The 14,982-nt window shown below is 37.3% G+C and overlaps 1 protein-coding gene across 6 annotated transcripts in view; it reads right to left on the bottom strand.

Moving 5' to 3' along the window:
- The window catches only part of COBL (cordon-bleu WH2 repeat protein), a 145,561-nt gene that overhangs the window by 46,068 nt on the left and 84,511 nt on the right, over positions 1 to 14,982 (bottom strand). For 3 of the 6 annotated variants that reach the window (XM_072329895.1, XM_072329896.1, XM_072329897.1), the window contains 2 exons: positions 4,002 to 4,140; positions 1,002 to 1,172 (listed from right to left, as the gene is read on the bottom strand). In XM_072329895.1, coding sequence (XP_072185996.1) covers positions 1,002 to 1,172; positions 4,002 to 4,140 — 310 coding nt within the window. The remainder of the gene's footprint in view (positions 1 to 1,001; positions 1,173 to 4,001; positions 4,141 to 14,982) is intronic. The other 3 variants (XM_072329899.1, XM_072329900.1, XM_072329898.1) reach the window with 1 other exon arrangement.

The raw sequence follows: 14,982 nt of genomic DNA, 5'->3' as shown, positions 1-14,982 counted from the left end.
GATTGCCTCAGTTTTTTTCTCTCCTCACAACAAAACTCAACAATCATTATGTCCATGGAAATAATAGAATAGCAATGCAATGCCATGGATCAGTTGGTACCGAACAGCAAAACCACCAACATTAAAGTGTCAGAATAACTGCTACCTGTACAATAATTTCAGTAAGAAAACACCCTGGAAAAAAAGTCTTTGTCAAATTAGCAACTAATGGAGGCACTTCTCTACCACATGGTTTGGAGACAGACCTAACCTTCAAAGACGTGTCCATGTGATGCCATAATATGCCAGAGCTTTGCTGCCTTTACAGGATCTCAACGGGTGTGCAGGTCAAGCCCACAGGGAATACACAACATGATCAAAGACTTGGATCGTGTACAAAGAATTAAAGACAGTCAATGGATAAGCACGAAAAAGTAACGAAAACATGCTTTTCACAAATACCCAAGGATGTGGAAACTATCTTATTATTTTTGTCAGATAACGGTTATGCCCTGAGAGGAAGAGCACACAAAAGAGTATCCAAAGATGTTAAGGAAGATGTATCCATTAGGACAGGAAGGCCTTTAACAATATACAGCTTGTGTAAATCGTTTAATTTTCCTGAAGGGAGACACCCTGCAGTTTTCAACCCAGACTCACAGACCTACTGACTCCCAAAGGAATTTGTCTCTGTAGAGAGAAAAAGTGTTACCACAGAAAATCAAAGACGGAGAATTAACACAAGGCAATGAATTTTTGTTTCCAGTTGGGCAAATTCACGTGTTCTGATGGTTGTTTTTAAATGTTTTTAATGGCCAGGGATCTCTAGCAAACCTGCCTGCAAACAAGTGCTTAATTTACTTTGCATTAATTAGTTACACTGCATTGGACATTTCAAAAGACAACAGGCTGGAAAAAAGGGAAAAAGCAGACACGTACAGAGAGGAAAGTCTGGAAAAAACTACCCCTGAGAGTAATCATCAACAGAGATGAAATGTAAATACATATATTTTGAAACATACGTTTAGGTACCAGTTTTGTTGGTGCTGTAACATCTGCTTCTCTGTAAGAGACTGCTGGATCCACACTGTCTCTTTCAGGAGGAGGGTAAGGTGGGGGTGGGGGGATCACTAACTGGGGTGGGTCGCGAGTGGGGCCCCTAGGAGGCTTTTGTGGCACCTGCCGTCCATCACCTACAGGGGATCAATTAACTAGTTACATCAGCATCAAGACAATAATTGCTGTGCTTACTGTTTTTATAGCATTCGCTGATTTTCCTTTACCCATAACCAAAGTCTCTCTGGATATAATACTGCTTTTCTTTAACCCTAGGTAATTAAGGGAGAAGGAAATGCCTGGACTCCCACATCAACGAGAGCAGAACCAGGCCCAAAACATAAGTGTACATCACAGTTGATATCTTTATCGGTGCTTTGCCAAATACAAGGCAGAGAAAAATAACTGTGGAAAGAAAAAAAAAAAAGTGAATGAATTTATTGACTTCTAGGGTACTCTATGTGACTACTTTCCTCACTCTGTAAGAGAAAAAGGAAAATGCATCAAATCAGTACTTTTTAAGTAGGTATCTTGACAGGTTCTTCTTTTTCGAGGTAGTTTTTGTATCATTTTGTCACTGTGGGGAAGCAGCTGATAAAGTCATTCTTAACAAAACTGTTAAGCTATCATAGGAAACACTTGTAACTTTGACTGAGAGCCTATTTCAATACCACATGTAACAACTAGATATGCATCACTGCACTACACCGTGGTGCTGAAAAGCTGCTGCTGGTTCGTAGTGCATAGGCCTAGAGCTATTGCAATTCAAAATGTCCTCAGATGCTGAAAGCAAGCTGAAGAAACATGACTGTCTGGTTGCCCTTCTTTCATGCCCTGCCCTAAGCATCTGCAATTGGTCACTGATGAAATAGATACTGGTGGAGATGGACCTCTTGCCTGCTCCATTCTCACTGCTACTACACTCATGCTTAGGTCCTGCTGAGAAACGGAGTAGCACCAAGAGTGAGGAAAAAAGATTAAGCCATTATGATTACTAGTTAGGAGTCACCAGTTTGTAGAGACTCATGACACAATTAAATGCTTCCAATATGCACTCTTTTTAACTGCTTTGAGAAAACAACACAAGACTTTGGGATCAGAACAAGTGATTCAATATTGAATACTGAAGTGCACCCCACCTGCCTGTTTGAGAATATTTTAAATTAAGCTTTTTGCTTGAATTCATGAGGCTAAGTTGGGAGATGCACAGGTATCTTTAATCCTTTTTCATCATGGGGCTGCCTATTTCTCACAGCACATTTCCCCCTCACTACTGTCTTGCTTTCTTCACAGTTTTTCTTTCCTGCTTTCAGAGCCATCTGTGCTTTCTCATCGTTTTCTTCCAAGGGCCTGAAAGAGAAGCTGTTTTACCAAACTTCTTTTGCTGTAACATTTCTTCTTGTTAATGAATGTATTCATTCAAGAAAGTAGCAGAAAATGAGAAGCACTGAGGACTGAGCTACTGTGGGATGAGCTCTTTGTTGGTGTAAATTAATAAGGCTCCGCTAAAGTAAACGATACTAAAGAACCCTACATCAACAGTCTGGCCAGCAAGCACTTACGTTCACAGCACTGAACAACTAGAAGTGGTTCTGCTCTGCTTTATTTCAGCTGAAACGCTCTGAGCACTGATACCAAATAAAATTAACAGTTAAAAAAAGTTAAAGCACTAAGTGTTATCAATCATCAACTTGCAATAGAGCAAGACATGAGAAGTGTCAGGCTGTGACATCAGCAATAGTTAGAAGCAAGCCTATTTACTGAAAACTCCTGTATTATATAGCACAGATATAGCGTTCCCCTTGTGGGGCTTAAATAAGAGATGTCAATGGAGTCGAGCATGTCATAAGATAATGGACTCCTGCTGCTGCATAAATGCTGAGGCATTAAATGTGAAGCATTTACTGAAAATAAATGTTGGAACAAAGCCAAGAGGTTTCTTTCTAAACTGCGAGGTATTTGTAATGTAAGCAATTATGTATGACAGGATGTCATATCTGTATGTCTTAGGTGCTTTATGGAACATGAGGTCAAAGGCATGAACTGAAGTGCACTGAGTGCATTACAGCACTTACAGAATGATTCTCTTAAAGTACTGAAAAATGAGTTCCAGTATGTGGGGTTATTATCTCATATCTTTACCCATCATAAAATCACTTTGTTTGCTAAAAACATAATCTTGGGGTCCTCACTTGGGCAAAGCTCCCACCGACCTGAATGAGCTTGCAGTCAGATAACAATAGAGGTCTGAGAGAGCATTTTTCAGTCTTCCTGTATGACAGTACATGTGTCACATACAGCTGAAGACCACAGTTCATTTACTGTCTCCAGCTATGTATGGAATTCTTTTAAGAGTACCAGTTCTTTTCTTCTAGCTATAGACTAAGGATAAGTTAATTTAAAATAACATCAAGGAACACATTCAAAATAAAAACTTCACTGAACATGGTGAGTTGATATCAAAGTTTTGGAGGACTACAGCAAAAAAAAAAAAAAGAAGTCTTTCAGTTTTAGGAACGTTTAGGAGAACCTGAACAAGCTTGATTATACCTAAGTTCTAGCAGAATCCCATAGCTTCTGATGGATTCAGAGCTGCCTGGCCTATTTCCTAATCTCCCTTTTACTAACAAAACCACCATGACCTTAGAGGCATGGAAAAGGCCCAGAACTAGTGCTTTGGAATATCTAACTTGTACCAAACATTCATGTTGTCCACAGGATTATCTACTTTTACTACTCCATAGTACGGAGAGTACTCCATAGTATTCTGAATGGTGCCATCAAAACAATAGGCAACATATAAACACTTATTTCCAGACTTTCATTCTGTAGAGCAAAAGCATTTTTTTCCCCCCGGGTTATAAAAATTTCCCAACTCACAGCACAACAGAATTAAGAAAACTCTAAAACACTAAGTGCTGAAAGCACATGCATGGAATTACACAGGAGAAAAGAATGTCTCTTACCCATTGTGCTCTTCCTCTTGTCTTCCATCTCTTCTCTCCTATTTGGCATGGCAGGAGTAGGTGGAGCAGACTGAGTTGGTGGAAGAGGAGCACGCCTCTTCTTTTTCTGTAGATCGTTAAGAGATGTTCCTTGTGAAATCTAGTGAAATTGAAAAATATGCAAAGTGAAGGATGTGTTGGTGTGTTTTTAAGTTATCAATAGCATAAAAAGTGACTGTCATATAACCTAATTTATTTAGCACATGGCACCATCAAAATATTTAAAATAAGTATTTACAGTGCCAACAGGATATTGATAAGACAGAAAACGAGGCACAGCAGTGCACTCAGGGAAGGACAGGGGCAAAGAGTGCAAAGGACGTCACAACAGAACTACCATTCTATTTCATTAGATGTGTTTTGTAGGAGACTGGAGAGCAATGCACGGTATGACACTACGTGTAACAGCTTAACTCATAGTACGCTCTTGTTTTTAACACTGATTTCTTCAGATCTTGAATTATGGTTAAATACTGCAATCTGTATATATATGGAATAAATACACTCTCATTTCTTTCAGTTTCCTCTCAAAACGATGCGTCAGGACTTGTGAGAAGAGAATCAAAATCTGAAGTCTGTTTGTGTAAAGATGATACTGTAATTGATTTATATTTACTGGACTTCTTAGACATAGTTCCAAAGATCTCTAACACCTTCGCTTCCAAAAACTGCCACATGTTGGTTGACCAGCCAAAACTTCTTTACTGTTTACACTGCTTTTTCTAATACGAAAAATTTTATTAAAATTGTCTTGGGTTTCATTGCATTGCATAATATTTTCCACTGATCACTGGAACACAGCTTTGTTTCCTTCCACCGAGAGAATAATTCAAAACAAAACAAACCAAACAAAAAAAGCATGTATGAAAATCTGTTGAATTTTCGTATTTGAGAAGTACCATCAACACCAGACAGAATCTGGCACAGCTGAGGCAGAGGGCAATGCAAGCTGCCCACACATAGCATGCTATTAGCATTCCTCGGTGTTCCCTCATATTGCTTCACTGCTCTGTCCATCTTGATAATCTACATAGCTGAAGATACCTACTATAAAGAACTGCCTGGTTTTCTAATATTAACGAAGGCCTAAATAATAATAGTAATAATAATCCTTCCTTTAATCCAAATGACTAGTGAACTCTTAAAATACATTTGTTGTGGGCGATTTCATTTAATGAATAGTAGCTTCACACTGCTCAAAGCTATTATCAGAGATCAGAGGAAAAGCATTCATTTGTATGTGGCCCTTCCTAGACTGAATGGGAACTCTGAGGATAAACAAATTTTACAAAGAACAGAGTCTTCTTCTCTTAGCCTTCCTTTTCACAAGTCCACTAGTAAGGTGAGGTTTATAAAATAAGGAAACTCATTTACCACCCTGAAGGCCAATGCTCTAACCACTGTGCCACAGCACATACAGATGCCCTCCACCTGTTCTGCACCTGGAGAAACTTGGTAGCAACTGCACTGCCATTACAGTGCATTAACTAGGATTGGTTGCAGGCTCCAGCACAGAGGGTGGGGAAGGAAAGGTGACCTGGTTTTGGGACCCACTAACATAGACTGTTTCTGTATTTTATATTAAATATTCACTGGGCACAGCACGTGACTAAAGCCAGAAAGGCCAAGCTAGATAAAAGAAACCGACTATAAATGACTAAAGTTGGATTTAGTATTTGTTCACAGTACCAAAATGCCCTACATGCAGCTGAATAAAGATGGGAAGCTCCGTTCAGTGAAAACAGACTCATCAGGTTCTGGTTTTGCAGATTAGGAATTACACGGAGGACAGCTACCTAATTCTGCATTCTTCATGCTTCTTTTGGGCAACTGGCAAAAAGGGCCCCAGAAAAAACAACACAGTTCTCTGCTCTGCCTTTTAAAATAAGCAAATACATTTAAGCTTTTAATGCTTGATTCTTTAGGGTGGTTCTTTACAAAAGAAGAGAATCCTCAAAGATTAAAATCTGACATTAGTGTCCAAAATACAGTAGCTACAAAGAATCAGCTGAGAAACAGGCAGAATTAGAATTTCCCCAATACTTGGTAAGTACAGGCTATGACTTTTGCATCTATTTAATAGCACCTTTTAGCTTCCAGATTCACTTATGTCCTTCCAAGCAGAAAGGTCACTTTACTTGAGGATAAAAATGTATGGCTGATTATTTAAATGTTAAGCCAAGGAAATCTTGAGAATCTAGGCAAAAAGAAAAGTGTTTTTCTGCTTGAAATGATAGAGATCGCTCACCGAGTACCAGGTAAGTGAAGGATGTTAGTCTGCTACAACCAAGTTCTTAAGAGACACATTATGGTGTTACAAAGAAGAAAGAACTCTTGAGAGAAGCCAACTTCTCTCAGCTATATGTGCTCTTATTTAAAGGAACCGTTTAAGGAACATTAGATGGAAGTATGGGTAAATAAACTGCTACTGATTGGAAAAAAAATCAAATCTAAAGGATAGTACACGACAGCAGTAACAAAAGTTTGGTCAAATACACGCACACAAAAATTATTATCATATGGTCAGCTAAGCACAGCATACTTCACAAACACCATAAAGATGAACAGTGCTGAAAGCTAGACAGACTGCAATGTATGTAAAAGTATCTAGTTCAAGAACAGGTAAAAAGTTTTTAAAGTAGTTCTTTAAATCTAACCCTAGTAAACATATGAGGCTAAACATCAGTACTAAAAAAACACAAAGAACATTCTGTTTCCTTCTTGCAATTGTATATACCAAAACAATAGAACTTGAAAATAATTTGTTATGGCTGGCTGCTTCTTTTATTAATAAATCAAGTCTTACAACATTATCTGAATTTCCCATCCAAATTTTGTTACAGGAGCCCCTCTCTGAGTGTAACAGAGTATTTCCGATCCTTAGCACCTTCAGCTATCTATCATTTTTTAAGGAACTAGATGATATTTTTAGGGGATCTTCAATTCATGCAACACATATTTAAAAGTAATGTAAGTGTTCTGTGACTCTAACTAAAACTGTCAACTGAACTAGAGATGAATGAAGTGGGTCAAAAGGACCTAAATCTGACAAACAGTGCAACATGTTTCCATACTGATGGCAGCAAATATAATGGAAAAAATAATAATAATCAATTAAATTTATATAATGGCTCACATGCTGTTTCAAAAATACTTCTGATACTGCAGACAAAATACTTGAGAAATATTCTGAATGTGGCTTCTATCTGTCAAAGTTCAACATCTTTATTAAAACTGGAGGGCTCAAAAAACACTTTGAACAAAACAAGGAGGAGGCCATGAACCCATGGAAAGATGGAAGGGTACCCTACAAGTACGATGGTAGTAAATTTCAATCAGTAGCATTCGACAGTCACCTAATAGGGCTCTGGAGAGTATAGCAGTAAATGTAAATATATACGTATATATATATTTAAATTATTATTATTTTTTAAATGCATAAGAGTTCAGTATTTTGTCTGGGTTACACCAAATAAAATGTCATGAAAAATATTACTGGGGATTGAAGGAAACAAAAGCCACGATCATCAAAAATTCACTGAGTGAGTATTTAAAGACAAGGAGGTGCTCAGATAAACTTCCATTAGGAGTTCTGCTCCTTTGCCTTGCCTGTCTCAGCTTATACGTCAGCAACTGCTTTTGTGTTTATCACCCCCTCACTTGTAAGCTTCTAATAGTAATGTTTATCTGTGTAACTGCTAAGTCATCTGGCAAATACCACGTTCCTTTTATTCACAAACCAAACTGAGCCAAAATATACTGCAGCCTTAATGCTCCCCAAACAGCTTTCTTCTGCAAGCCAGAAACCACATTGATGTATTGTGCTCCTCTGTTCTCCAGCATCTCCCAGCTCTGCAAGTCAACTGCTGACACTGCCTATGTATCTGTCTTCTCAATCACTACATTGACCAGAAAAGAAATCTCACTGTACTGTTCCCAAAGACAAATTAAAGACTGCAACATCACATTTGGAGAGTCACACATATCTATCTCTGGCCTGTTAAGTGCCCTTAACAGTGCAGTCCACAAGCACTTGCCACAGAATTTAGTGAACAAGGGTGGCTTAATTCAGCTTTGAGAGCTGCCTGTAGTGTGTTCTTGTTAAATAACAAAATACAGCAATACTCCAATTACTAGAGTTAAGTAGTACAATTACATACATACAATTAAAGTATGAAGCAAGTAGGAATTTATTTCAAACTGGTGATGCTAGCAGGTAAAAATGCTTAGTCTAATGCTAGAAACCCAGAAGCATTTTGTGGATTTGAGGTGAAAATATCACAAAACTTCTAAATTGGATGCTGAAGGCCACCTTTGTAGCTTTCTGCATACTAATGCCTTTCAAACAACACGTTCTGTCCATTTATTGAATAGGTGTGGAAGACCTGATGATCTTCAACAATTACTGTGTTGAGACACAGAGACAAGATGGAAAAATACATTACTCTCCTTCTGCCAGGAGTTATGTTTGGAGCAAACAGGTGAGAGTAGACACATACACAAGAACTGAGACAGAGCCTGGAAAAAAGCTGAGTGATCTCAGCTCAGAAGCACAAATAAGGACACAAGAAGGGATCAAACCAAAAACTATAATGGAAAGACTCCCTTGGACTTGCACATTAATAAAACACCTTCTTGAGTTACTTTTGGATAAACAAGGTTTCCACTGAACAAACTATAGGTATCTCTTACCATAGTCTGTGTCTACACTCACTGGAGACTCAAGGAATCACAGACAGATACAAACTGTTCCAAATGCGCCTTAGAAGAAACCCCCTCAGCAGACCCAGTCAACACATGACTAGCGTTAAAAAAAGTGCATATTTTGCATTTCAAAATCCAAACTACTCTTTCGAGTACTTTCATGAAAACAAGAGACATTTGTCCTACAGCAACAGATTTTTCCTTTCACTCTCACTGCTATCACTTCGACACAGACCAGGAAAAATGGAAACTTGAAAACCTAGCAGTTTTCCAGTGTTTGATTTTTATCAAAATCACCATTAAACAATTTTATTTTTGCTTAAGCATCCTAGAAACAGATGATAAGTGCATTTTATCAGCGAAAGAACTATATTTGAACTAAGGACTGAATGTGAAAGATGTCCCATCATAGCTCAGCATATTCAAATGTTTTATAGCAAATTATACAAAATGTGTGAAGTAAGCTCAGATACTCTCTTGCTCATTATATGATTTTTTTAAGCAACATCACAGTTCAGGACCTTTCACTGTTTTACAGAATGTTTGTATTGCTGTGACTTCTGTCTCATTTGGATACGAAACGTTGTTCAGGGAAACGGTGAGTGATTATTTGTAGAAATTATTTTTAGAAGCAAATAAGGAGGACGGGAAGAACACACATGGATTCAATAGCAGGCATGTCTTAACTACAAATTGATTCCTGTCATCCAACACAGACATGACACACACACTGATTTAAGCAAGCCAGATTCTGATGCACCTGTTGGTGATGATACTGCGTGGGTCAGAGTGCCTACTCAGCTGCAAAAGTGCTTAAGTATCACAGAAAATTCTGTTAGCTTTTAACTCAACAAATGACATTATCACATCCGACTACATGTGGGACTATCCCAGCCCCTTTTCTCCTCACAAAGAGCTGTACAATATTTTGAAACATGACTAATTTCACAGTTAAGACCTGGAAATAAAAAGACAATTTTTACTTATCACTTTCTAGATATAATTGTAGTTGCACTGATGCTTTTTCAGCATTGAATGAAAGACAAGTGGTAGGTTGGTATGCTAGTAAGATTTATGGCTCGAGAGTTTTTAAATATATTTTTTTGGTATGATTTTGTACATAATTTAAAGCAGTTGAGAAAAAAATATTTTGATCCAAGAGGAACCACTCCAGGAAAATCAGAGAGATAAATCTTTCAGCTGCAGAACAGAGACATAAATCTGCCCACTGCACTTCATGATATAAAAGCTACTCTATCCAGCTGATTTGGTGCTTTCACTGGGCAGCAGATTCCTCAACTCGCCTAGCACCATAAACTATAAGAAGTCCCAGCTGAACACTAATTTGTCTTAAACATCATTCACTCATATGTCTAATGTTCCCTGGACTGGCCATACGTTACTAGGCTTTTCACTGATAATAAGCAAAAACTGACACAGAGAAATTCTGGGAACTCCCAAAGAAATGGAACTTATGAACAACTCATGAGGCCAACCACTGCCAGCTACACTATATTCAATTGTCTATTTAGCTGAACCTTATTTCCTTATTGGGCAGTACTCCATTTCAACTGACTGAAGACTGAATTTCTAATTTCTGACTATGTTACAAATGGCATTCAAAAGCGGCAGTCTGATGTTTCCCAAAAACATGTCTTTATGTTGCAGATTGCATGTGAGTGGTGGGATATTTAAAATGCCTGCTTGGATTCCATGCAATGCAACAACATATTGTAAAAGCAACATACACAGAGATACTCACAACCTGGCACATGGAAACAGAATTAAAGAGCATATTCTTCAAAAAAATTGTCATTTTGATTAGAAAAAGCACAGAAATGATTACACTTTCAGAAACTAAGAACTGATTTTGTGGATCAGGCATTTACATTCTGTACATCTTGATTTCCTAGTTCTCGATCTCACAAACCCAACGGCAAAACGAATAATAATAAATGTAAAGGAAGAACTTAAAGTAAGTGGTAGGAAGTTTAGAAATGAATGCTGCTAAGAAAGATTGATGACCTGACATTTGGACTGACTACTCCCAGTGTACTGTTTTACTTTGGATACACCAGTTTCACATGGCACATGCCTACATGGGGAAATCTCAGGCTATGACCCAACCCAACACCAGCCAACTCATCTGATAGTTGGGCTCATGAAATGTCTGCGGCTCAGTCATACTCACAGCCTCAGTTTCTGAGCTTCTTCCTGCTAGAAGCGTTCAGTTGCTGTGTCAAATTGGGAAGTCAGGCTTATAACTAGGGTGCAAACTGTAGTTCTATTCTGAAAATACCATTATTATTTTAATTAGATGCCACAAAATATTGCATAATATTGCCCAGTTTTATGCTATTTAATTTCAAATTTAATTTCTTGCATAATATAACTCATGCATTAATTTTGTAATTTAACAGTGACCAGAAAAAACATTTCGACATTAGTAATAGATAAAAAGCATCACTGCATTCTACAGAAATTGCTATGTTCTTGTGCTTTATTTTTATTCATAAAGTGAACATGACAAAATTCAAGGATGTCCTTGAATACTCAGCTGACTGGCAACAGAAAGCTAAATCAGTTGACAGAAGAAAACCACTGTGAGGTGAAGGGGCAAGCTCATTTTTCCATCTGTTTTTATTGAACACACCCTTCATGAAACGTCATGGTCAAGGGCAGTTAAAAATTAATGTCATTCTAATCTTCTTTAAACACTTTAACTTGTTAAGCTAGATGTGTCAAACAGGAAACTATCCATAAACAAATCCGAGATGTTAAATTACTAAGATAGCTGTGATTTCCTTCTTTTGCAAAATCTCATTACTAGCTGGAATATTATTTCCACTCAAGGAAGTCACTCTACAGCACCAGATATTTTCACATGCATTGAAACATGTAGACTACACAAGTTTGCGGATGTTTGTTTTGGCAGAGAATTGAATTTCCTCCGTTTCTCTGAATACAATATAATCCTCCTCATTTATGTCTTCATTTAGGGGAAAAAACAAAAAAAGAAACCAAAGCCCTCGATGGTTAAAAATCACATTTTAAAACCACTGCAAACTGACTTGTTACTAAGATTGATTCCTCTTCTAGATAGAGACAATTAAGTAAAAGGGCAAGAATATTCTACATTTTTTTTTCTTTTTTTTTTTTTCATTTTTGTGCTTATCTTTCAGCCAGAGCAATGCATTAGAATAGAACAATTGAGTAGTAATAAGAATTTAAAATACAAAGTAGGACTGCTGCTTTATATTTCTTCTGGCAACTTTATGAATGAATCTGATAGGTATCGGTCATAGTTCCTTGAGCCAGTAGTGCCTTTGGGATGAGCCCTAGCATAAGGATTTTATATATAATCTTCCTCTGTCTCATATTCAGGATTACATGCTGACTGGTTGGTTGGTCTGTTTGTTGGTCCTTAAAAATCAGAGAGATGTCATTTGATTTGCATCTTTGTCCATGTTTTTGTTTTTGTTTTTGTTTTTGTTTTTTGCTGAAAGCATGAGCTCTAGCAGGGACAGTCTGCTAAGCTATAACATTCTAGTTAAGGTGACACTTGCACTAACATACTTCCACTGTTCTTTCTCTAAAGACGTGAAAAACTGAAGTGGTGTGCAGTCAGAGAGTCAGAGGAGTTGGATTTGCATTCCCACCTCTCTGAATGATGAATTAATTCAAGTGAAAAATGGCTTTAGATATCAGTGAACAGTTTTAGTACATTATATTTACCTGGGATGTTTTAATTTTTTTCTTATTTCTAGCTAGAAACTGATCAGCAAACAATGCCATCAAGCTACCAAATTATTCCTGATTAACATAGTATGCATTTAAATAGTTAATTTTTTTAGTATATACGTTTGCTTTTTTTTTTTTTTTTTTTTTTTTTTTTTTTTTTCCCTAATTTAAGATATAAGAAAGGTGGAGTTGCAAGTGAGATCTCAAAAGTGACACAAACCCAGTTTCTAAATTAAGCACTGTGTTAGGGTCATTTTTCATTGCTTACTGACTTAGTTCTTCAGAAGCCTTGCCTTGTCCATTAGCTTCCCCTAAATAATCTGCCTGACAAAGCTAATAATTACTCAACACAAACTTTTTCTTTAACGAGAGTTAACTACTATGATGACATCAGCCTGTTCTATTTGTCTGTGACTTGCAAGCCAGATGAAGTTTACTTACTAAATGTTGCAATCCTGCCAAAATCCAGGGCTGCACAGAACAGTATGTTCAGGCCCTGATGTCTTGCCAGTTTTCAATGAAGTGTTTGACGGAGACCACATGTGGAGGTCAAGTGATACTATCATGATCTCACCAGATGGTAAGTTGTGGTATTATTCCCAAGGCAGGTAGCATAATCAGTTCAGAAACAGCTGGCAGGTAATCCATGATCTCACAGCCAGAAGCAACTGGATTATTGCAAAAGATCAGGAATGTTACTGATGCTGGTGAAGAGACTTTTCCAAGAATTTTTCTTGTACATAATCTAAGGATTCAACTCTCAAGCTGTATGCATTCTTCTAACAACAACAACAAGAAATCTACTGCAATAACTGCTATCTTAATTCTTCCTGCCTAACAAAGCTCATGCCTTTACATGGTTTTGATATGATGCATGTTAAGTGATATACAGAGACAAAGCAATCTCAGGTTGCTTGGGTTCCCGTAACTATACGGGTTAGAGGGCAGTACTGGACTATTTTGCAGCAAACCGGAAAGTTGACCACTGAGGATTTCTACAACATTCTACAGGTCTTCTTTTCCCATCCCCCTGTAATATCAGTCTGTCCACATCAAAGTGTGAAACAGCACTTTCCACAATCCATCCTTCAGTTACAGCAAGCAAGAACTTAATATCACTACTGGACTCATGTGACATTTCCCGGATGAAGCTGCAAAATAACTGTTCCTGAAAATGCAACAAAGCTACACGGTAGACTTTTTCATAAGCAACATTTTCTAGCCCAAGCTAGAGAAGCAATATTCTCCTTCTAAAAAGCACACATCTTTAAAGCAGGTTTAGAATGTTTAAGTTTGGTGTGATACCTAATAACTGACCAAAGAGAGATTCTCAAAGGGCCACTGTAAAGGCAGCATCACCTCCCCTTGCACTTTCTGGATAACATCAAAACCTCCATCTTCCATTGAAATTCTATGGTAACATCCTTATTTACACTGGCTAAACTTCAGAAAAAGAAAAATTAATAATAATAACAGTTTGTGACTGAGAATAAGATTCGTTTTAATTGATTCATCATCCATCACCTGCCATTTAAAATTACAGGACAAACGAGACAAAAAATAAGTATATGAATTACTAGTTGAAAAAAACAGGGACACAGAAGAAACTGGGAAATAAGCTCAACTTTGAGTTACTAAAATGTTTTCTGAAAAAATAGGACACATACTGCTAGTAAATCAATGTGCAGCAGCATACAGTTGAGCACTAGAAAGTCTAAAGAGGATGGGTGACAATCTGCACAGACCATGGAATTTCTTTAGAGATAAAAAGAAAAAATTAAGTAATATAAAATTGAAGTGCAACATAACCTTATACTCTTTAAAGTTACCAAAAAAGTAGTCACTACAGTGCATAATAATCTATCTGTAGCCTTTGATAATCAATATAAAATAAAGCTTGTTTAAATGGAAATAATTTTTTCATGCTTTTCTCTTTAGAAGAGGTACAACTACTCCATTTTACCAGGAGCTTTTTTTTTGAGCCTTTGATATAATTCCTAAATTTGATTCTATATATGACAGCAAGATAAGCCTTTGGCCATGACTGCACTTTTCTCTCTTTTAATTTGGGCCTGCATCATTAGCCAAACCAGAATGCACTTGTCTAGCTAAATTAAGCATCCAGACTGCACAGCAAACATTATCTGATGTTCTGTCGGCTGGTTTCATGTTTGTCTGAGCACTGCTTTTGTCAGTCATGAAAGGAACCAACCTGGATACCTCTCACTCAGCTAACTCAACGTCACATTTAAAGCTGTCTGGGGAAAAATGAACAAATCACCTTCAAATTAGAAATCAATTGTTCTGTGTTCTAATTTCATAGCCATTTACTTCAATATAGAACATTTTGAGGACCACAGACCTTTACAGCTCACGACTGCTTCTAGTAATTGGTTACGGTACATCTTGATAATGGACTATGGAATAGGATAGCACTAGTCAGGTTGAGCTCCACTGAAAATATTAAATAGATAAAACTTTCCAGATTTATGATTGG

Source organism: Excalfactoria chinensis, chromosome 2 (assembly GCF_039878825.1).
Source record: "Excalfactoria chinensis isolate bCotChi1 chromosome 2, bCotChi1.hap2, whole genome shotgun sequence".
In the NCBI taxonomy this organism is placed as follows: domain Eukaryota; kingdom Metazoa; phylum Chordata; class Aves; order Galliformes; family Phasianidae; genus Excalfactoria; species Excalfactoria chinensis.
The sequence above is the reverse complement of the archived record's forward strand: the minus strand, read 5'-3'. Positions and strand labels throughout refer to the sequence as shown.